This window comes from Adiantum capillus-veneris, chromosome 1 (genome assembly GCF_014529385.1).
Source record: "Adiantum capillus-veneris isolate H3 chromosome 1, ASM1452938v2, whole genome shotgun sequence".
Taxonomy (NCBI): Eukaryota; Viridiplantae; Streptophyta; class Polypodiopsida; order Polypodiales; family Pteridaceae; genus Adiantum; species Adiantum capillus-veneris.
In genome coordinates this window covers 28,840,100-28,864,328 of record NC_140931.1, presented here as the reverse complement: position 1 = coordinate 28,864,328, position 24,229 = coordinate 28,840,100, and the positions used below count along the sequence as shown (strand labels likewise).

Here is a 24,229-nt window from a genome sequence, read left to right as displayed (position 1 = left end):
CCCAAATAGCCTTCCAAAACAAATTCGTGAATCTGGGGTCTCTGTTGGAGACAATTGTCTCAGGCATGCCATGTAATTTGAAGATCTGGGCCACAAACAGTCTCGCTAAGTGATCCGGCTTGACTGTTTTCTTCACCGGAATGAAATGAGCTTGCTTGCTAAATCTGTCAATAACAGTCCAGATACCATTGTGCTCACTTTGTGTTCTCGGGAGATCAAAAATGAAATCCGTTGCAATACTTTCCCAGGGGTGGGTGGGTATGGGTAAAGACTGTAACAATCCCTGTGCTTTATGCCTGTCAACCTTGACCTTCAGGCATACCAAGCAACTGCGTACAAAATCGTCCACGTCCTTCTTGAGTCTCGGCCAAAAGAAGTCTCTCTCCACACCTTTCAAGGTGGTAGCAATGCCACGGTGACCCGTAAATGGTGGACAGTGGCATTCGGTTAAAACCTTTTCCCTCAACGGCTGTGTAATGCCCAATATCGTTTTCTTCATCAAGTAGCCATCCCGAATGGAATATCCCGTTACTACCTCCCCATTCCGTATCCGAGTGATCCCTGTAGTCGGTCTAGAATATTGTCGGTCCTAGGAATCGGAAATTTGTTCTTGATGGTGATTTTGTTGAGAGCTCTATAGTCAATGCACATTCTCCAAGATCCCTCTTTCTTCAAAACCAACAACACCGGAGAGCAGTAAGGTGAAGTACTCGGCTGGATAAGACCCTTTTCCAAGAGGTCTTTCACTTGGTTCATAATCTCTTCATTCTAGGCTCGACTCACACGGTAGGGTGGCCAGTTTGGTGGTGTGCTTCTAGGTATCAGGTCAATGGTATGATCCTCGGGACGACCTGGCGGCAACTCGCCTGGCAGGCCCTCAAAAAAGCAATCGGCATGAGTGTGGATAAAATCTTGGCGTTCTTTTTCTAGATCAGACATATTTGTCCTATGATCATCATTCAACTCTTTCAAAAAGATCGAGTAAACAATTAGACTGGATTTCATTAATTTTGAAACGGCGAAAGTCAATACAATAGGGACAGACTCGCCCTTAAGTTTCAAGTACAATGGTTCGGCCCTTTCCTGTAGTCAGAGTCGCTTTTCTCGCCCGATAGTTGACCATTGCGTTGTCCTTATGGTACCAAGGAATTCCCAGGAGGACATCACAACCTTCCAAGGGCATTATGTAGAAATCCTCGTGCCCCAAATACCCCTGACAATGCAACCGAAGTTTGCCAATGACAGGTGTAATGGCTACGTCCCTGCCGAGTGCCGCTAGAACTGCCTCTGCTTGTGGCCCCATCCGATCGGCTGTAATCTCGAGCCGTGCTGCCAATTCAGGTGAAATGAAGTTGGCCTTGGCTCCTCCATCAAAGAAAATCAGGGCTTCTTGATCTTTCACTTTGCCCCAAGCTCGGCAAAGTTCTGTACTCTCATCAATCATGCTTGGGTCAGTACCCTTGCAATCTGGAACCTGTCTTGCTTTCATCTTGCCTTTCCGTCCAAGTTCCTCAGTTGCTTTTGAACTCTTTGGCGTTTCTTGATCTTGTTCTTTCTGTGGCTTTTTAGGGCACTTCGCGGAGATGTGTCCTTGTTCCCCGCATCTAAAACACTTCCCCTCTTTAATGTAGTTGGCTCTCTCCCGAGGAGTGAGCCGGGGTCGTGCATCCTTATCTTTCTGATCTTGGGGGCTCTTCTTCTTTCTACTTTCATTTTTAGAAGTCTCTTCTGTTTTCTATGTCATGATCTCATCTGTGGGGCAAGTCAAATTGCCTGAGTGTATGGCAAAGCCCCGTTTCGCATGACTCATTAATTCTTGAATAGAATCCGACTTTTGCTTTAAGCAGCGATCTCGGATCTCCGTAGGAAGTCCCAAGGTAAACCGCTCAATGTGTTCTTTAAATGAGATCTTCTTAAATGAAGAAGCAGGTAGAAAGAGCTCCAAAATCTCTTGCAATAGGCATCCAAGGTATCTTTCTTGGTCACCCGGAGATGGTTCCAAGCAGTTCGTATGTCGCGTTCGTACTCCCGAGTCAACCAAGAAGAAATAGAGGCCTTTTAAATTTCAGCCATTTAACTGGCGCTTTCTTGTTCAATAGAAGAATGGACCACCATGTTCGAGCATTTCCCTTGAAGTAACAGGTAGCCCTCCGAATTTTGGAGTGCTCTGAGTAATGCCCTCCAGAGAACGCTATATCGAACTGCTATATGAAGGCCAAAGCCCTCGAAGCATCTCGGAATCGAGAAAAAGTGTCAAATTTAATTGATTGTCCACCTTCTTTAAATTCTCGAACTTTCTTGCTTTTATCCTCCAAAAAGTCATACTGGTTGGCTTTATAAAAATTCTTCTTCTTTGCATAAAATCTGTGATCATTAAAGTCCGAACTATCTGAAGACGAGTTCTCTGTAGGACTGTCAGAAACTGGGCGAAACTTGGGCTTCTTTACCTTTTTCTTGCCCTTTCCGAAGCTTTGCTTTTTGCTTCACTTTTTCCCTTTCCTGTCTTCTTCGCTTGAGTCAAAAGAGCTAGAAGAACTGTCAGAAGAAGAAGAAGAAGAATTGGATACTCCTTCAAATTTGACACGCTTCTTTTGTTTTCTTGCCGAGGCAAAAGCAGATTGACGACTTAAATAACCCGGGAAGTCAGTTCCTTTCTTCTGCTTTCAGTCATGCTTTTTGGCTTTGTTGGTTGGGTCAAAAAGTTGGGTAAGCCGTGTATCAGCCACCTCTTCTAATTCTTATTCTGTAAACATCCTCGGAGTAGGAGGCTTCTTGAGTGCCTGTTTGAGGGGTGGTTCTGTGGCCTTCCGCCACTAAGAGTGCACTTCGTCGAAGGATGTCTGCGTAAAAAATTTTACAAATTTGGGATCCTTGGCAAGATTTATCATCATCTTTGTCGCATCGTTAATCAATCGTCGACGCTCCATCTCTTCAAACTCCGCCTGAGTAGGCCGAGGTGGGCCATACTCCTCTTGAGAATCTTCTTCATGATCTCTTCCGGCATCCCCAGATGCAGAGGAAGTCGAGTGATCTTTGTTTGAATCCATAAGTGTCGCGAGAAAAGGATCGGATTTCCCAGTAGAAGAGAAATCGGCCGCGCTCTGATACCACTGTAACAAACTTGGACACTCCAAGTAAAGATTCTACCGCGACACAGCAGAGATTCGCTTCAAAACAGTTCACAGTTCACAATCGATTCGACACGGCCCAGCGGAGTTCTGTGCCTAGAGATATTGGCCCAAAAGACTGGCGCCCCTTTCGGTATTTCTTTTTGTATTAATCAGTTGTAAGGTGCAACGGAATGAATGTTGTATTTTCTCAAGATTAGTGATCTTGATTGTTCAAGGTTCCTTTTAGTTCTTAGGGAAGGAGAGAGCCTTCCGTCTTATGGAGAGTGCTATGATCACGAACAAAGTGAGTGGATATTGTGCGTGCAAGTGAATGAGACTAAGAGAAGGAGAGAGAAGAGATACGACACCTGAGAGGTTGTAAAACCCTCCTCCGAAGGCCCCACTCTCGTGGGCGAGAGTGGTCTACGTTTTGATTGCACAAAGTGGTACAATGCGTATGCAATGGATTGATGCAATTGGACTATGCCGATGACGACGACGGTGATGACGACGACGACTTGATGGCTGAAATCTGGGATCTTCTAATTGCTGAAATTTGGGACTGTTTCGGTGGCTGAAAATGACTGTTTTGGCTGCGTTTTCATGGCTGAAAATGGGGGATCTTCTGCAACCAATCTGGGGCTGATCTGCTACTGTACCATAGGCTGAAAACGCTGTGTATATGCGGCAGGTTGGGGCTGAAAGTCAAAACGCTGCAGCAAGGCACAAACGCTGGTTGATGATGCTGGAAATCGCTGATCTGCAGCAGATGCCTAGCGTTAGTAAAAACGCTGAATGGGGCAGGTGGTTGGCGAGCAAAAACGCCAAGGAATGGGCTGCCTATATGGGGAAACAAACGCTAGAAAAGGTGGGGACTTTGATGGCGATGTCTGATGCTGAGAAAACGCCAAGGGAAGGTGGGAGATGCAAAAACGCTAGAGGGTCTGAGGGGGTACTGCTGAGAAGTTGCCTGTTGAGCGGGAAGCTCCTGCTGCCTCTTCTGCCAGAAAGTGCTAACTTGGGTTTGCTTATATTAACTTAGCAAAATTGCCCTACCTACTTTTGTTGGAAAGTCACTTAAAAATAATAAGTGAAAATAACCAAAAATATGGAAAATAGGCTAAATGCACTTGAAAAATCCCCTAACCGAATCTGATGGATTCTGATGGGAATTCTAATGATCATGCTGTGTGCAACCGAAGGATATGCATCTATTGCTAAGTGACTGGGCATGCACGGTCTACGAATAGACTCACAAAAGTGCCAGATCACTGCTAATCTAAACTAGCTGGACTGATTGAACCCTGCTATGGTGTAGCTTGTCCATGGACACATAGGGTTGGGATGTGTCACGTGACATCAGTGCTCAAAGTACAAAGGAGTAGGAGGGGTCTTACTCTCAGACTTTGCGTCCATATGCTCTGAGAAGTGGGAGCCCAAGCCACTTATTTATTCATTACAAGGGATGCCAAAAGCAGAGCCCCAAAAGTTGCCATATTTTTAAATAAAGCATCTTATCGAAAGCTCTCTCTCTCTCTCTCATGCTTAGCGTAAAAATTGCGTAGCCAAAAGCTGCCTTGTCTGTACGCTTTTGCCACGTCGGCAGTCCGTATAGACGCCGCTTTTTCCGCCGCAATTTGTGCCGCGTTTTTCGGAGGTCCGTACACTGCTGCCACGTCAGCCCTACAATGCGTTTTCTGGGTCTTGCCAGGGTGTAACCTGTTGGCCATGCCACGTCACCGGTCTGTGACAGACAGCCTGTCTTTCCCTGGCTCTGATCGCGCAGGGTAGGAGAAGTGAATCATTCACGGATAGATTGCTTCTACGTCAGTGATTACATTTATGACATAGGGGGATTTGTTTGCATCCTAGTAGGGACTACTTTCTTTGACCACGCATCAGTGATTCTCACTGTGACAGATAGACAGAGGAGGTGTGGTGCGATGCTACGCATCCCCGAGAAGATCTTGCTGGATCCAGCGCTAAAGGAGCCAGTGGAGGCACTTTGGACAGAGCCTGGGCACGTAGGACACCCCTACTGGTAGAGTGGCCTCTGGGCTGACAGAGCTTAGTCGCTTCTTCCTTCAGGAGTCTGCAGCTCATTTTGCTGCAGCCAGAGAGGAGGAGAAGCGTCTTTGATGGGGCATTTTCTCCTTACAGAGGATACAGGAGCAGCATCAAGACAGTCCATGGTTGGAGGAGCAGATGCAGCTGACTAGCATTGGAGCGGCGGCATGGGTTTGCCTTCCATTGACATGCATCTCAGTGGACCCAGGTGGGTGACAGAGTTACCGGGGAGTTTTTTGAGATAGTGGGGCCTCGCCATACGCACACCAATGTTAGTCAGTTGAGGAGACCTGACGGATTAGTTTCTTCAGAACCTGAGGATATGCGTGTAGTTGCTATCGACTTCTACCGCGATTTGTTGTCAGTTGAGCCTTGGTAAGTGCACCAGGATGCATGCAAAGAGCAAGTTTGGGCACGGATGCCTTGCCTTGTTACCAAGGAGATGCAACATAGTCTTGAGCTTCCCCTCCAGCTAGAGGAGCTCCATGAGGCCCTCGAGCACTCCCCCGAGGGAGTCGTTTAGGGGAGGATGGTTTGACTTCCAACTTTTTCTTGGAGTACTGGGACTTGCTTGGTTCAAATCTTTCCAACGCATTCCAGTATGTCTTGCACACTGGCGAGATGCCTGACAACATGAGTGAGGGCTTGATCTACCTGATTCCCAAGGAGGGTGGCTCCTTGGGTGAGACTCGACAATGGCGACCCATTACCATCCTCAATTCATCCTACAAAATTATAGCAAAGGCTCTGAGCTTGAGGATCCAGCTACTACTAGAGAGCATTATACATGGGACCTAGACAGGTTTTGTCAAGGAGCTTAGTATCCTTGACAACATCTTCACTTTTTGGGAGGCATTTGCCTTCGCGCGTCTCCGAGGAGAGGATTTGGTGATACTACTACTCGATTTTGACAAGGCCTACGATAGAGTTGACTGGGACTTCCTGGAGGGCACTCTACGCAGGATGTGTTTCACAAATGCTTGGATCAGAGGTGTGTCAGCTCTCTACAGGCATGCGCACAATCAATCCGACTCAGGTGCTTTTGGCAGGGGGAAGAGGGGAGCGCTTCTTGCTCGTGCGTTCGGTCAGACAGGGTTGCCCTTTTGCTCCCTTCCTTTCTCTGTTCTATGCTGAGGCGATGAGCAAATTTTCGACTTCTCAGCAGGTTGACTTGTGTGGTCTTGAGCTCCCTATTAGGGCAGATGAGCTTCTTGACGTTGAGTTTACCGACGACTTAGCTTTGTACTTGGAGGGCCAAGAAGCCAATTTGCACAGGTGTGAGTAGGCTCTTGAGGTGTTCTGTTGTGCATCAGACGCACTGATCAATTGGAGGAAGACAGTTGCTTTCTAGGTTGGCAGTGCTCCTACACCGGATTGGTCGCCAGGTGAGGGTTTCGGATGGATTTCCCAAGGACGGCAGTTCGTTACCGAGAGAGAGAGAGAGAGAGAGAGAGAGAGAGAGAGAGAGAGAGAGAGAGAGAGAGAGAGAGAGAGAGAGAGAGAGAGAGAGAGAGAGCACAACACAAAATGCTGGTGTAGGGGAAGAGGGGGCAATCAGTTTCCCCATGACTAACAACACAAGAAGACCCATACAATGATCAGATGATAATGAAATGTGTACCCCCCTTGGCCCCATATATATGAGTGCCCAAGGTGGGTGCCCAACTCAAGTGGGCGGTCGGCCCCAAACTTGAGCGGCCGGACAAGGTACAACCTATGGTATGGGTGGCCAGTCCGGAGACACTAGTCGTACAAGGAAGTGCCCCAGACCTGTGTGAAGCAGCAGAGTGGTGTAAATCTAATACCCCCTCTCAGCACCTGATGCTGAACAAACCGCATGAAGCCGAAGATGTGAGGCAAATGATGAAAATGTCTGCTGTGATGTCTGCAGAGCAGTTTGGGGTGTCCTAACCTCCGAGAGATCTCCATGGTAAAGTGCCGTCACGAGCAGTGTAGCAAACTGCTGTACTCCGCCGATACAGGGTGAAGATATTGCGTGAAGGCCTAGAACCGAGTGTAAAAACAACTCCTTGTCGTAAAAGAAGTGCCAATAGGCGTGCAATTGTCTTGCCCAGTAGGATCTGTGGTGTCTATTAGCTGGAGAAAATGGGGAAGCCCAGGAACCGTCAGGAGAATGACCAGATGCCTGTCAATGCATGAACCTGTAACCCAGTGTGGCCAGGTGACTAAGCTGTGTAAAACTCCAGGAAAGTGCAGATGTAGCAATCTGCGCCGGAAACTCCTCCGAAACAAGGAAAGCCAGACTAAACAGTGTGCACAGTAGAAGCTACTGTAAGCTGCAGCAGTCACCGGACGACCGCATGGACCATCACCGGATGGTGTCCTATCAGTAGGTAGGGTAATCCAAGATGAGCGGAAAGCCAAACTCAACAGTCTGCGTTATGAAGGGCCTCTGAGAAGAGCTGTAGTCAGACCAAGCTGTCTGCACCGTGATCATCTTGTATGAAGTAGGTAAAGCAGACTGAGCAGCCTGTGCGGTGAATAATCTCTGAGAAGAGGAAAGGCGAGGCCAATCTGTCCGCATTGTCTTACCTGTATCTCCTGCCTCGGTGTCAACCAAAACAAAATCCGCGCCAACAACGCCACCAAGCCGCAACTCGGTGTGGCTCTCAATGTGAATGACCTGGGAGTGTCCTACTGCTCCGGTCGGGTGATAAGTCTGCTATAAGGTTACTGAGGGCGAGTGTAAGCAACTCTGAAGGTAGCAATATAAATGATCAGGAGTGTAGAAGAGCAATTGCACTACCATCCAAGCCAAGCTCCGGGTGACTCCGGATGTAGTCTCGTAATGATGTCTGATCTCCCTCATCTTGTGGGTAAACTCTCCAAGAGAGTCTAAAGAACTAAAGTCCCACTCTAGTCTGTAGATCCAAGCAATGAACCTATCCAAGAAGCGATCCAAGATCCTCTCCCTGAGTCCATGTAGATGCTCCTGTGTAAGCAAGTGATCTGACGTGTCGAGGTCAAGTGGTAAGTGTCTATCCACCCAAGATGGTGGTGTCTTCTCTGGGAATGTCGGAATCCCATATGCCATGAGCATGGCCATATCTCGTGTGAACTCCTCTGATGATGCATAGGTGTGTCCATAGCAAACCACAAGTCACCACCCCCTTTGGAGTATGCAACCGCCGAAGGATGGCTGGAATGAATGGATCTCCCAAGGATCGTACGCCCGTAGATGATCAAGCCGATGTCGAAGATACAGTGTATTGCAGCAGTCACTGAGAGACCGCACGGACCACCACCGGATAGTGTCCTGGCCGGAGGTAAATTCATCCTTTGTAAAAAACACAAACCATGTGGCTGCTGTCCACCCAAAAACGCAACAGCGAGGTGATGAAAACGCTGCTGTCCAGTGATGTTTAGCGTGCTCGTACACTCTCGGCAGGTTCCGAAGCGATGCGGAGGGTCCTGAGATGGTGGTGAATCAAAGTCACTGCCGCTAATGGGCTGTAAACAGACAAAACAGCAGGTGTATATGGATGAAATCTGTAGCAAATGAAGAGGAATCTTGCCGGCAAGGCACCTGATGCCAAGCCGGGTAGGAGGCAAGATCCATGGTGGGCATGGCTAGCGCTCCCCTCCTGTGCTGCAAAACGCAGCAGCAGGCCAAAAACGCAGATGACAACAAAAAAAGGCTAAAGCAAATGGAAGGAGGAGGTTTTCCGCGATGAAAGGGTCCTAGACCCATAGCGCTAGTGGAGAAAGCAACAGATCTAGCGAGTTATTGCAAAAACGCAGGTGGCATAGTAGTCCTTAGCGATGGATGCTGTCCAGAAGATGGTGCCACCCCCTCTTGCAAAGATTGTTTGCTGAGTGACTCCTGGCTATTGCAGAAAACGCTGTCTGATCCAGCCCTTGGGAGGGGAACCTCATGCAGGTGATGATGCGCCCTCACCGCAGGCAACTGATACCATGTGAGAGTGCGCATGTGCAGAAGAGAGAGAGAGAGAGAGAGAGAGAGAGAGAGAGAGAGAGAGAGAGAGAGAGAGAACACAACACAAAACGTTGGTATAGGGGAAGAGGGGGCGATCAGCCCCCCATGACTATCAGAACAAGAAGATCCGTACAATGATGATACGATGAAATGTATACCCCTTGGCACCATATATATGAGTGTCCAAGGTGGACGCCCAACTCAAGTGAGCGGCCGGTCCTAAACTCGGGCGACCGGACAAGGTACAACCTATGCTATGGGTGGTCAGCCCGGAGACACTAGCCGTACAAGGAAGTGCCCTAGACCTGTGTGAAGCAGTAGAGTGGTGTAAATCTAAAAATTACTTGGGTTGTCAGGTTGGCATGGACTTGTCCCTTGAGCAACAGACTGCTCCCCTCCTCCCGTCCATCATGAGGAAGTTGCTACATTGGAGTTCGGCATGGCTCTCTTTGGCAGGCAGAGTTGTAGTGGCCAACCAAGTCTTGTTGGCTACTATGTGGTACATCATTTCTTGCTGGATCTTCTCGAGCTCCTGTATCAACCAGTTAGAGAGGCTGATCAAGAACTTTTTTATGTCAGGGCGCGACACTTAGTTAGCCTGGGCCAAAGTAGCGTGGCGGGTTATTACTCTTCCATGTTCTCAGGGGGGACTGGGGATCATAGACCCAACACAGCAAAGCAGAGCCCTTCTTGGGAAGTTTGTTGTCAGAAGACTGCTTGCAGGGGAGGAGCCTTGGAAGGAGCTGTTGCTTCAGCGGCTTAGAGCTCGGGTGCCTCATGCAGGAGGCCCTTGGAGACCTACCATCGGGTGGATCTTTACAGAGATGCGCAGAGTTGGTCTGAGCAAGAGACTGGAGGATCGATTTGCTGCGAGCTTGCTTCGCTCCTAGGAGCAGCTACGGAGTGGCTTGGAGCAACACCAACCCACTTGCACGGAGGAGCTCTTGAAACAGCCCCTTGTTTGGAACCCCATGGTTAGCACTCAGAAAGGCCACTTGGTTGGTAGTAGGCCTCATGTTTCTTGGGGTCCCATGGTAGAGGGCCCAGCCTGTAAACAGACTTGGACACTCCAAGTCAAGAATCAACCGCGACAACACCAAATAACCACTTCAAAACAATTCACAGATCACAATAGATTTGCACTGGCCCGGCGGAGTTCCGTGCCTAGAGATATTGGCCCCAAAGACGGGCACCCCTTTCGGTATTTCTTTTTATATTAATCAGTTCAAATTACAAGAGAGTGGGTCGGGATTCACTCTCAGAATCTGCGTCCAGATGCTCTGAGAAGTGAGGCCCTCACCACTAATTTAAAGGTTACAAGGGATGCCCAAAAGCAGAGTCCCAAGAGCTTCAAATCAAAAGCAATTGCTCTCTCTCTCTCACAGAGAGTCAAAACTTGAAAGCAAAAGCATTCTCTCTCTCTTTCGCATTGCGTAGAGAAAAAGCAAAATTTGTGTCGCTCATCATTTTTTATTTATTTTATTTTTTACTTTTTTTTTCAGCCTCCGCAATTTTCGGAAATTAGGGTTTTTGGCAAAATTAGGGTTTGCAAGAATTTTAGGGTTTTTGCTGTCCGCCACGTCGTCACTTTGTGACAGCCCGCACTCTAGGCGATGGGCTTTAGTTTTCAGGTTTGCCAGAGGAGGTACAGAGCATTCAGGCATGAGAGGTGTAAGGTGTAGCAGAAGTGAATGTTGAACTTTGCTCAAGATGAGTGCTCCGAATTGTGCTCAAGGGTTCCTTTTACTTATGGAAGGGAGAGCCTTTCGTTCCTTTAGTGTGAGCGTGCAATGATCACAAACAAAGACTGTGAATGAAGGTGCTGAGAGAGAGAGAGAGAGAGAGAGAGAGAGAGAGAGAGAGAGAGAGAGAGAGAAGAATACGACACCAGACGGTTCTCAAACCCTCCTCCAAGGGCCCCCCTCTCCAGGGTTGTTTCCGTATGTACGTCCGGATGCATTCAATACCATACGGTACTTCCGTACGGAATCCGTACGTACGGTATCATTCAGTACGTGCAGGGCATTAAAAAAAAATAATTCGCCGGTCGGTTCCTTATCCGCCTAGTCGGACTGTTTGGACGAGGCTTTTTATAAGCCAACCTATGCTATACCTCTTATTACCACAACAGAGTAGCAGAAAACAATCTCTGGAGTCTACACAGTTTCTGCACAGAGACCAAGGAAGGGTGGAACGCCACCGATAAGGTCCTTCCCTCCCTCCCTTTGTGTTTGGAGTCTGCAAGCTTCAAGGAGGCACTCTAGAGTCCTGACCTCGCGAAAGATTGTAAGTTCTGTATTCAACTTTGAAGTGTGCGTTAATTGTGTTGCAGAGTTATCATGCCTCGTCGACCTAATCCTCTTTGGGCCGAGCACACCAATGTCCTGAGAGTTATCAACACAGGAGGCCAACCAGGTTCAGGGACTCGCACTTGGGTGTGCAAGTACTGCGGAGAGCAGATGACCAGTACAATTACCAGGTTTTGAAGCACCTCACTGGTATTGGCACCACTGGACATTGTGGGGGTTGCGAGGCTATCCCGCAAGCATTGAGGAATGCCTTGATTTTGGAGCATTTTCCTCCAGGATCTACTGCATCGTCACAGTCAGGGGGAGCACGTGCAGTAGCAGCAACAACAGAGGATGCCTTACAGGATGCATTACTTGGAGATATTGGCAGCTCTGCATCTGCAGCGCCATCATTTGCAGGCACTAGTAGAAAGAGAGCTCGTGTTTCACAGGCTGAGGATGAGGGTGCTAGTGCTTCAGCAGCAAGTGCAGGTGGGGTTGAGGGTGTACGTGGCCCAAGGCAAACCACATTGCCATCACGTGTACACAGTGATTCATGGGTAAAAGAGCGACAGAAAGTTGCAGAGATGGAGATTGCGCGGACTCTCATAGAGTGCAACATTGCATTCAATGTGTTGAAGACTGATCAATGGAAGAGGATGGTGAGAGCTATTTCACAGGTTGGTGCTACAGATTCCTGGAATGGTCTTGACTACCAAAAGATGCGCACTACCATGCTTGATGGCCAAAAAGAGATCATAGACCCAGCATTGACTCCAGTGAAGGTTGGGTGGCAACAATTTGGATGCACTATTCTTTTTGATGGGTGGAGTGACACGCGGAGGCGCCACATTATCAATATCCTTGTTTCCTCCTGCTTGGGCACATACTTCTTACGAGCCGTGGATGCAGGGAAAGCTGGAGAACGCATTTCTGCGGCGTTCATCTTTAAACATATTCGCCAGGCCATCAAGGAGGTTGGGGAGAAGAACGTCGTGCAGGTAGATACTGATTCTTGACCATGTGGCATGCACATTTGAATTTTGCATACATTCTCCAACGTAATAATGTCCGCACTTCATTTAATACCTTGTCATGACTCATTGTAGGCGGTCACCGATAATGCCTCCAATTGCAAGGCCATGGGGGATACGGTGGAGGCTGAGTTCAAGCACATTGTGTGGACACCATGCTTTGCACATTGCCTAGACCTTCTCATGGAGGACATAGGCAAACTTCCCTGGGTGCAGCCTACAGTGTCTGATTCGTCCAAGCTTACCACTTTTTTCCGCAAAAAACACCAAGCCTTGGCAATCTTTAGGAGCCACAGCACAGTAGACATGGTGCGTCCCTCGAAGACCAAATTTGCATACATTTATCTGGTGCTTCAGAGGCTATTCAGATTGAGAGATCCACTGTTGCAGACAGTTGTGGATTCAAAGTGGAGATTGATGCACCACTCTCAGTCAGAGGCGACCAAGTACATTCAAAGAAAGGTTCTTGATGAGACTTTCTGGACATAGGTGCAGTCCTTGGTAGTGGCTCTACAGCCATTTTATGTACTACTACGGGTCACAGACATGGAGGACTCCACACTTGGGTTGGTGTATCATCTGTTTATGCAGATGAAGACACACATTTCTGGATGTACCTCATTGACACAGGATCGGTAAGTACTACAAAGTGCTCTAATGTCCTCATGTGACTTGTCTATTTATAATTTTTCAAAACACATACTTACTGTGACTATTTTGTTCATAGTTGTGATGATATTTTGGCTATTGTAGAGACTCGATGGCAGTTCATGCGTCATCCCATCCATGGGATGGCTGCAGTTCTCCATTCTCTCTACAAGAGCCAAGTTGTTTGAGGAGGCTTCATTGCTCACACTACGTTTTGAATATCTGAACATTATATATGATGAGGATGAGCAATTGATTCTGGATTCAGAGATGAGTAGCTACATAAACAGTTTAGGACCCACCTTTGTGCGATCCGTAGCATTGAGAAAGGAAGCTACCAAGCTTCCTTTAACATGGTGGTAGAACTATGGACGCCAGGGCCTTCCCAAGTTGTGCCACCTTGCATTGCGCATCCTTTCTCAGGTGAATACTGAAGTCCGAATTATAATTTATAATTATTGAATGATGAATCTATATTGTTACACGTGACTCTTGTGACCCATGAGTGTTCGCTATTTGAATTGCTGTAGGATTGCTCAGTTGGGGCATGCGAGCGCAACTGGAGTGCATACTCTCTTATTCACACGAAGATCCGCAATCGTCTTAGCATCAAGCAATTAGAGAGATTGGTTTATTGCCGTGCTAACATGCGGCTTGTGCGCAGCTTTCATGCCTTGGGGACACCCAAGCAGGTGAGATTTACATGCACATTTATGAAAACAAGTCAATGATCAAAAGACAGTGTTGAATCATGGACTCTGTTTTAACTTTTGTCTTGTCATTGTAGGTGGATCCCACAGAGTTGAAGATGGTGGCAGATCCTACTGCGGAGGAGGTCGATGCACGGATTAGAGATGAGCAAGAGGAGATCCTTCGAGAGTTGCACAGGGAGCTAGAGAGCGTGGATCGCCGGGTCACTAGATCTCGCTCTCGAGCTTACAGTATTCCTCTTCGCATCTGCTGCAGATCCAAAGGTTGCACACAGAGAGAGCATTCGCAGAGGAAAGTTACCCGTTCGGCCTGCTCGTAGACGAGCCAATGAGGCTGTTCGACTCATCCACACCCAAAGTTCAGAGGCTGATGATCCAGATGAGGGTGATGCACCCTTAGCATCTGTGCCAGAGGAGAGAGAGCCCGATTATGATGATGAGGGCAATGTCTTGACAGATGGAGACATGCTCTCTGAGTCTTCATCAGCCTCTGATGATGATTTTGAGTAGTAGTGATTGCCGAGTGCTTTGGGTCTTGGGACTTGGACATTTGTCATGACTCATTTATGCTTTTATTTTGTTGCTTGAGCCACCCAGACTCTTTATTGAGTGACTATGTTATTTTTGTACGAGGATTCAGCATTCAATTATGTACTTTTGACTTACACTATGTCATGTGGTCTGGACTCGATTCTAGCGGTTACTTAACTTGTGGGGTGATTTTAAGTGTTTTTTGAAAGTTGTGGCTATGTTTAAGTATTGTGCAGTGTTTTTAAACTAGATAGGTTGTATATAAATTTGGAATTCTTTGTATTTTTAGCTTTTAAAAAATATACTACGAATTTTACGTACCTTATGGCCCAATCCATACGGTACAACGTACAGTACATACCGAACACGTACCGAATACTACGTACCTTACAACCTTGCCCCTCTCTATGGCGAGAGAGGTCTATGCTATTGATTGCACAAATTTGGTACGATGGTCTAGATGCAATGGACTTGCCGTCGATGTCGACGACAATGATGACGACGACGAGGACGGGCTGAAATCTGAAAACGCTAGGGCTGAAAATATGAAATCTGCAAACTTCTGAGCTTCTGCTGAATACTGACACTGTGTCGGCGAGGACAGCGATGACGACGACGACGCAACGACGATACGCTGAAAATGCAGATGCTGAAATCTGCGAACATCGTGATGAATTTGAAAACACTGGCTGACTGGACGGTACGGCAAGGATCTGCTGTGGGTAGGTGAGATCTGCGAGGCTAAGGGCTGAGTCTGCGGTGTCCAAGTGCTAAAAACTGAAAATGTTGTTGCGCTTGGGCTGATTTGACGCCAAAAACTGCAAAATACAGGCAAGATCTCTGTAACAAAAACGCCAAGGCTGATCTGCTTCTGTCGGCTGAAAACGCTAGGTCTGCTGCCGGCCTTGCTGAGAAGGTGCACTGCAAGTCACTGGAACTTCTTCTGTGTAAGGTGCAGTAGAAGTGAATGTTGAACTTTGCTAAACATGAGTGATCCAAACTGTGCTCAAGGTTCCTTTTTTCTTACGGAAGGGAGAGCCTTCCGTTCCTTTAATGAGAGAATGCAAGTGATTACAAACAAAGTGGATAAACATTGTGAATGAAGGTGCTGAGACTGAGAGATAGAGAGAGAAGAATACGACACCAGAATGTTGTCAAACCCTCCTCCGAAGGCCCCACTCTCTATGGCGAGAACGGTCTACTATTGATTGCACAAATCTCTACAATGCTTGGACTTGCCGACGATGTCGACGACGATGAGGACGACGACGAGACGGGCTGAAATCTGCAAATCTTGTATCTGCTGAATTCTGACTTTATGTCGATGACGATGTCGATAGCGACGATGCGACGACGACGCGCTGAAAACGCAGATGCTGAAATCTGTGTTTTCCGGGCTGAATCTTCAAACTACGCTGGATCTGACCGTGCGGCAAGGATCTGCTGTGGGAAGGTGAGATCTGCGAGGTTTGGGGGCTGCGATATGGTGTCTGTACGCTGAAGACTGAAAATGTTGGTCTATCTTGAGGTTCTGTCGCGGTAGATCTTCAAAATGCAGAGGTTGATTTGCAAATCAAAAACGCTAGGGCTGATTTTGTCTTGATCTGCAAAAACGCTATTGATCTGCTGGTGCAAACTGCTAACGCTAGGGCTGATCTGTGATCTGTTGTTGCCAGGTTGCTGCAGATGCAAAAACACTGGGCTTGTCTGCAATGCAAAAAACGCTAGGTTGCTGATGCAGAAAACGCTAAGTAGTCCTGTGGGGGTCCTGCTGAGAAGGTGCCTGTTGAACACGGGGTTCCTGCTGCCTCTTCTGCCAGAAAGTGCTAGCGCTAGGTTTCTTATATACATGCTTGGTAAATTTTCCCTACCCAGTTTCCCAACAAAAGTCACTTAAAAATAATAAGTGAAAAATGGCTAAAATAGGGAAAATAGGTCTATGCACTGTTAAAATGCTCCTAATGGGTTCTGATGGAAATCTGATAATCATGTTGTGTGCAACCAGAGGATATGCATCTAATCTAAGTGTCTGGACATGCACGGTTTGTGAACAGACTCACAAAAGTGTCAGATCACTCCCTAATCTAACTGAACTGAACCCATGTCATGAAGTAGCTTGTCCACGTACACATAGGGTTAGATGTGCACGTGACATCCCCTCCTTTTCAAAGTGAGGTACTGGTACCGAATTGTATGGCGTCGAGGGAGATCGCCAACACAGTCTGGAATCTTGGGAAGGACTCTTCGCCGGCCCACTCTGATGCGTGGGTCATGCGATACTTGAACTTCATAAAGGTTTGCAACGCTTGCTTCTTTGGGCCGCGCCGAAAGCGACAAAGTCTTCTGTGGCTCCTTCAATGCTTCAACTTCGTGTATAGTCATACGTCTACCTTCTGCAAGAATCTCCGAGGATGAAAATTCATGAAACCGCTTCCACCACAAAACCGTGAACATACCCATTCCATGTAAAGTGACTGGAAAAAATTCGAGTCTTCTTTAAAGACTGTGCATGCAATGTAGACGAACATAGAGACAGAGTGTCAAACCGTTCATCAAACATACGCAAACAATGGATTCGAAACTTGTCTTTCTTATCTAAATCAATCAAGTGTGGCAAATCACAATGGAAATGCCAATGCTTGATGCTCATTCCTATTTGTGCTCTTTTTGTAATTGTGTGGGGCCAAGGAAGAGACATGGAATGTGAATTCCTTGAATGCAAACATCTCTTCTTTTCATGAGTAATCCGCATACATCCGTGCCCATTCATGAGTGAATCGTGCTCATCGTACAATATGTCATGCCTGTGAAAAGGGACCACATAAGGGCGGTGACTAAAATTCAGGAAAGCATCACGAATGAAACACTCGAACAATGCGTGCTGGCTAATCATTCGAACACATAATACTTCCTGTGGGGGTTCTTTGGACCTCGACTCGAGAGCCAAGATCGGTTCTTCGTGATTGATCGAATCTTCCTGTGGGAGTTCTGTGGACCTCGACTCGAAAGCCAAGATCGGTTCTTCGTAATTGATCGAATTTGCAACGAGGTTAGCTTCAATAGAAAAAGTATCCACCAAACCATCATCCTTGTGAACAATCACATCTTTGTCATGCAAATCATCCTGCTTGTGAATAATCACATCTTGATCATGCAAATCATGTGTGTCATGCTTGGAAGAAGAAAAGACTGAAAGAGTCTCCTTCTCCCGTTCCTTTTCAAACTGCGCCTACACATTAGAAAAAAGTCGCAACAACTCTTTCATGTGTTGGTCGCTCATCGCTTTTCTTGCTTTGTTCTCGCGATCGAATTCTACTTCTCTTTCTTCGCGCTCACGATCCGATTCGGCTTGTCTTACTTTGGCTTCCAAATGTGCTTGCTCGTGCTTACGCGCTATGGTTGCCATTCTTTCTTCACGTTCACGTGCTATTGTACTTTGCCTCGTTTCCAAAAAGGCAATACACAGATTTTCGTAGTGGTTGATCGGTTTTCAAAGATGACATGTTTTATTCCTTGCAAAAAGGCTGCTTCGGCTCCAGACGTTGTGCAATTGTCTGTGCAACACAGTTTCATATTACATGGATTGCCAAAGTCAATTGTTTTAGATAGAGATCCAAAATTCACAGGACATTTTTGGACATCTCTCTTCAAATCTCTTGGAACAAATTTACTGTTCAATTCAACATACCATCCTCAAACTGATGGTCAGACAAAAAGAGTGAATCAAATTTTGGAAGAAATGCTTCGACATTACATACAAGTTCGATTGGGGTCATGTGAAGAATATTTGCCACTTGTAGAGTTTGCATACAATAACTCTATCCATTCAGTAACTGGCATGACTCCATTCCAAGCAGCATATGGGCATACTCCTCTTGTACCGACAAACTTTGTTCTTCAACACAAAGTAGCTCTAGCAAATCAGTTGGTTCAAGAAATGCAAGATGTACTGTTTAAGTGCGTGACAAGTTAGTTCATGTCCAACAAAAGTATAAAACACAAGCCAATAAGCATCGACGACATGCGAATTTCCAAGAAGGAGATTTGGTCCTGTTATATGTAGAATATAACAGGCACTCTACTTTGTGAAGAATATTTGCCACTTGTAGAGTTCGCATACAATAACTCTATCCATTCAATAATTGGCATGACTCCATTCCAAGCAGCATATGGGCATACTCCTCTTGTACCGATAAACTTTGTTCTTCAACACAAAGTAGCTCTAGCAGATCAGTTGGTTCAAGAAATGCAAGATGTACTTGTTTAAGTACGTGACAAGTTGGTTCATGTCCAACAAAAGTATAAAACACAAGCCAATAAGCATCGACGACATGCAGATTTCCAAGAGGAGATTTGGTCCTGTTATATGTAGCATCTCATTGCTACAAAACTGTGGAATCGGTCTTTTCAAAGTTGCACCTTCGCTTCTATGGACCTTTCAAAATAATCAAGAAGTATTCAGTTGTCAGTTACAAGTTGGAGCTTCCACTCTCATGGGGAAAACTTCATCCAACATTCCACATTTCTTGGCTCAAACAATACATACAAGGAGATTCGCCAATTCCAGACTTATCTTCTTATGTGCCAGAAATTGAAGATGAACACATTATTCTTGTTCCAGAAAAGATTCTTGATGTTCGTCAAAAAGAGACAAGACAAAAGATCACAACAGAATTTCTTATTAAGTAGATGGATCTTGATGAGTCAGATTCCACTTGGCAGATGGATGAAGACATGCAGCAGTACCCAAACCTTCTTCAAGATTCTTTGACAAGCGGAAGACTTTCATTTGAGCACAAGGTTCTAATTTGAATGGGAGGGAATGTCACGATTGTGACTTGCTACACTCTTTTTGGTTCATTACAGATGCAGATGCGAAGTGTGACCAACCCAGGAGAACTCCTGTTCTTGAATGGTCACAACCCTTCGCTCAAAATTCATACCTCTTCACCGACAGCCACACTCCTTCGACGACTAGTCCCACACTCCTTCGACGACTAGTCATGTCCCTTCGACCAATGGTTGCGGCTCTTCATCGAATGGATGTGTCCATTTGCTTAAAGACATGTCTATTCGCCTAAAGGATGTGTCTCTTCGTGAAGGGTCATACCTTTTCATATGTACCTGTTCGTCTCCTATATAAGGAGCCCTTGTATCACACTTTCAGTCAATCAAACACAGAGTCTTTTGAGTCTTGTTTTTGAGTTTTGTTCAAGTTTCTCAAGTCATAATCATGAGTTTAAGTACTTAATTAAGGATTAGTACCTAGAATCCTTACAAAGCAAGCCTGCTCTTGTTGAAGGTCTCTGAACAAAATTATTTCAATGCAACAATGGAAGTTTAGGTTTGCTATCGCTTAGGGATGATGAGGTATCACTAGGTAGTAAACGAGAGGACTGTAGGTTGCGGCTTCTTTTTCCACCATAATTTTATTTCTTGCAAAGTTCCATCTTTTCGGTTGTAAAAGGTTGAGAAGGATGAGGATTTGATGAATTTAAAATTCAAATGTAGCGATTTGCAATTTTATGGGGAACTACATCAAGTGCCATGTTGAGGATGCTTTTGGTAGTGTATGCTCATGTGTGTGTGCGTGTGGTGTGTGTTGTGTTTGGGAGCATATGTTAGTACCTTGTTCTTCACCCACTATTGGGCACTGACGACGTTAGTGGGGATGTCGTGGTATTTAGTCAATACTATGCATGATGGAGTTGATGGTTATATTGTCTTGTGGGTGACTACCATGGGTCTATACCTTGCACTTTCCTTTAAGGGTGAATCTGGGCTTATCCTGGATTCATCTATGTATAGTTTTTAGTCGTATTGCGGACATGCAGACTTCACATTGTGAAGTTTTCGTCCGAGTTACGACCAGTTGATATTGTGCGCTAATTCTTTCTATCTTTTGTGGTGCGTATGCCCTATCAACTACCTCATTTTTGTGCTAATTTTTTCGATTTAATGCTTCTTTTAGTGCTAGGCTTCATTATGGCTGAGTCTGCCCTTGATCTCCGGAGTCATGACAGAAACTCAGTACGCTGAACTTTGTGTTGATGTATGCTCATGTGTGTGCGTGTGGTGTGTGTTGTGTTTGGGAGCATATGTTAGTACCTTGTTCTACACCCACTATTGGGCACTGACGACGTTAGTGGGGATGTCGTGGTATTTAGTCAATACTATGCATGATGGAGTTGATGGTTATATTGTCTTGTGGGTGACTACCATGGGTCTATACCTTGCACTTTCCTTTAAGGGTGAATCTGGGCTTATCCTGGATTCATCTAGGTATATATATGCTTTTGGTAGTGAATGATGATGGAGCTGTAAAGAGCCAGTTTCAGGCTTTATGTTGTGACAATTCATCACTCATGAATAATAGAGAGCCTGGTTGTACTGTGTCTTTTGATGAAGCCTGTCCCATGTTATACGTTCACAAAGTAGCTTTTAAGAGTGTGCTAATGGGGCCTCCCGTCTCTACAGGGCCATGCAAAGGCAGGCATTCAAGGAGATCTTGAATGCAGGGGTTGAATTTTGGAGTATGATGGGTCGGTCAATTTCAAGCAGGCTGACCCAGAGTTTACAAATGTTGGATTTCAACACCATCATGCTTTTTAAGCCTAGCATGTTGTCAAAAGCTCCCAACAAAAGTGATTCTGTTTATCTAGTGCTATCATAGAGGGCAGCAATCATTCCATGAGCAGATGCATTTTTTATAGGAGCAATCTGTCATCTTTTATTGCAGTAGCACATTCGTGTAAAGGCAAGCAGCCTTTTAGTTCAAAAGCCTACAAGGTTGATGACCCAGATGAGCCGTTGGCATTCTGTTGCGTTGATACACCAAATGGATTTAAGGGCACCACATTTGCTTCGCTTCTGCGGTCTTTGGGACTTGCAGGAGCTCTTGCAGATGGAAGGCAAGTCCATTCAAACATTGTATTGTATGGGCTTGAGGGTAACTCGTTTGTTGGCAACTTGCTTGTGCAAATGTACGCAAGGTGCTTGGATCTTGAGAGTGCACAGTTTTGCTTTCATAGAATCCAGGTTAGAAATGTCTTTTCCTGGAACTTCTTGATTAGCTCTTACGATGGACTTGGACAACATAAGGAGGTTTTGTGCTGTTTCCAACAAATGCAATCAGAGGGTGTGATTCCAGATTGTGTCACTTTTGTTCATGTTTTATCTGTATATCCGAGCGACCAGGCAAGCTTGCTACATGGGAAATGGTTACATGCATGCGTCCTTTCTATGAAACTAGATTCAAACATAATTCTGGCAACTGCACTTTTCTACATGCATGGCAAGGGTAGCGATTGGGAACTCGCATGGCGGACGTTTTCACACATGCAAGAACAAGATTTAGCATCTTGGAATGCTTTCGTTGCAGTCTGTGCACTGCAAGGGCAACGTAGAGTGGCTCTTCACATCTACCAACAACTTCAACAAGAGAGCTTCATTCGTGATGACATCACTCTGGTCAATATGCTTACCGCTCTTGCTGATCCCACGACACTCTCCTCAGGGAAGCAAGTCCATGCATCAATGTGTCATGAGGAAGTAGAGAAGAATTGCTTTTTGGGAACTGCCCTTGTGAATATGTATGGCAAATGCGGCTGCCTAAAATCTGCACAATCACTTTTTGACCAAATGTCTGTACGCAATGTGGTAACTTGGAATGCCATGATTACAATGTATGCTCAACATGGTCGAGGCAAGGAGGCAATGCAATTATATCAGCAGATGCAGCAGGATGGACTAGCAATCAATGATTCCACCCTCGTCGGTCTCCTCGATGCATGTGCAAGGGAAAAATTATTGGTTGCAGGCAAGATTCTGCATGTCTGTTTGACAAAGTTGGCATTTGATGTTGATGCGTCGGTGGGGATTGCACTTGTGAATATGTACAACAAGTGCCATCGCCTGCAGGATGGGCAAGCTGTGTTCAATCTGCTACCGGTGCAAGACGTTATCTCTTGTAATACAATGATGACAGGTTATATCCATCTTGGGCAGAGCAAAGAGGCGCTGGACATCTTTGATCAGATGCAGCACGAAAAGATGGTTTTGGATAACGTGACTGTGTCGATGGTTCTATGTGCATGCGCATTGGAAGCGTCACTAGTGAGGGGTAAGAGCATTCATTCCATTGTTCTGCAGAGCGGGTTTGATTCGGATTTGGTGGTTCGTAACTCCATCCTGAATATGTATGGAAAATGTGGTTGCATGATTACCGCCCAGGATGCATTTGATAGTATGCCAGAAAAGAATTTGGTTTCATGGAACTGTATCATGGCTTTGCATGCTCAACATGGTAACTGGTTTGAAGTGTGTGAGCTTCTTTTCAAAATGGAAGGGGATGAAATAGTCCCAGACAAAACCAGTTTTACAAGTGTTCTTTCTGCATGTAGTTATTCTGGGTGCGTGAACATGGGCTTTTTTCTATTGTTTACAATGCTCTCAGAGTCTAGCACTACAGCTTCAATAGATCACTTTGATTGCATGATTGACATGGTTGGTAGAGCTGGACAACTAGACAAAGCAAAAAAGATTGTCACTAAGATGCCAATGCAACCAAGGAACCTCTCTTGGACAACTTTGCTTAGTGCTTGCAAATGCTCAGCTGATGTTACAAAAGGAATTTTTTCTGTAAAGCATCGTGTTGAGCTTGATGTAGATGACCCTGTGGCCTTTTTAACATTGTCAAACATCTATGTTGCATCTGGCATGAAAGAGAGCACCTTGAAGGAAATGGACTCTTTGCTAATCAAGGATTTTGAACTGTTAGAGAATCTTTCTTTTGCAAGACACTAATGAAAATAGTCCTAGTTTGGTTGGACAGTTGGCCTTAATTTCAAGGCAGTCCTTTAAAGTAGAACTGCCTTTCAGTATGCCATGTCATCACATCTCATCAACATTTCCGATGATGCCCCCTTTGAAAAAGCCAAATGGAAATCCCAAGAGACCTAGACTAGGGTAAAATTTAGTTAGACTTCGATGGAGTTATTTTTAGACTAGTACAAGACAATATAACCATCAACTCCATCATGCATAGTATTGACTAAATACCACGACATCCCCACGAACGTCGTCAGCGCCCAATAGTGGGTGTAGAACTAGGTACTAACATATGCTCCCCAACACAACACACACCACACGCATACATGAGCATACATCCCTCAAATAAATGTTGAATCTATATTCACAATGTGAAACCATGGAAGCAAAGTAGTCAATCACTCTTGATCTTGTGGGTGATTTCCATGGGTCTATACCTTGCACTTTCCTTCAAGGGTGAATGTGGGCTTATCTTGGATTCATCTAGGTATATTTCCATCGACCCTTCATTGTCATCATATCAAGCACAAGGTATTGAACATGCTAGCTTATATTAATTGCTCACAGATTGGTGAATATGTGCAATGGAGAGTATGGCTAAAGATCTTACAGGGCAAAAAAGATGATCGTCCCCTAAAACAGTAACATTAATATCTGTAGACCACTACTGCAAACTTTGTGGTTGTGTTGATATAAGGATGTGCTTTCTATGAGAGTAGGCAAGTGGAGAGAGAGAGAGAGAGAGAGAGAGAGAGAGAGAGATTAGCTGTCCCATAACCACCATCAACCACAGATAGCCAATTGTCAATATGCAATTAATGGATACACACCCCCACCTCCCACATGCCCTATATACATAAGGCTCAAGGGTGAAGGTAGAGAAAAACAATCCAACACCCTACAAAAGTAAGTAGGGGTACCTTGTGAATAAAATGAGTCAGAGTGGGCACTAGACAAAACAGGCACATGACCCAAAAGTAAATGGTTAGACAAAGATATAGCCCAGGCTCAATGTAATGGATGGCCAGCCCAAGAGATACACTAGCCGTACAAG

The 24,229-nt window shown here is 45.7% G+C and overlaps 2 protein-coding genes across 3 annotated transcripts in view; both read left to right on the top strand.

The window, feature by feature from the left end:
- The window catches only part of LOC147464471 (uncharacterized), a 36,918-nt gene extending 15,899 nt beyond the window's left edge, over positions 1–21,019 (top strand). Inside the window, exons 2-3 of one of the 2 annotated variants that reach the window (XM_086515182.1) lie at positions 13,636–13,797; positions 13,893–14,484. In XM_086515182.1, the coding sequence (XP_086371308.1) occupies positions 13,636–13,797; positions 13,893–14,135 (405 nt within the window). In that variant the 3' untranslated portion in view covers positions 14,136–14,484. Of the gene's footprint in view, positions 1–13,635; positions 13,798–13,892; positions 14,485–20,823 lie in introns of those variants that run through there. The other variant, XM_086515185.1, reaches the window with a different exon arrangement.
- Positions 21,020–21,036: 17 nt separating this feature from the next.
- Positions 21,037–23,176, top strand: LOC147464470 (pentatricopeptide repeat-containing protein At1g06140, mitochondrial-like). Its single transcript, XM_086515178.1, has one exon. It carries the CDS (start codon positions 21,037–21,039, stop codon positions 23,149–23,151), a length of 2,115 nt encoding a protein of 704 aa, XP_086371304.1. The 3' UTR covers positions 23,152–23,176.
- Positions 23,177–24,229: the final 1,053 nt, after the last annotated feature.

What these genes read in the sequence shown, in the direction of transcription:
- LOC147464470 (XM_086515178.1), top strand. Translation starts at nt 21,037, where the DNA reads ATGAGCAGATGCATTTTTTATAGGAGCAATCTGTCATCTTTTATTGCA.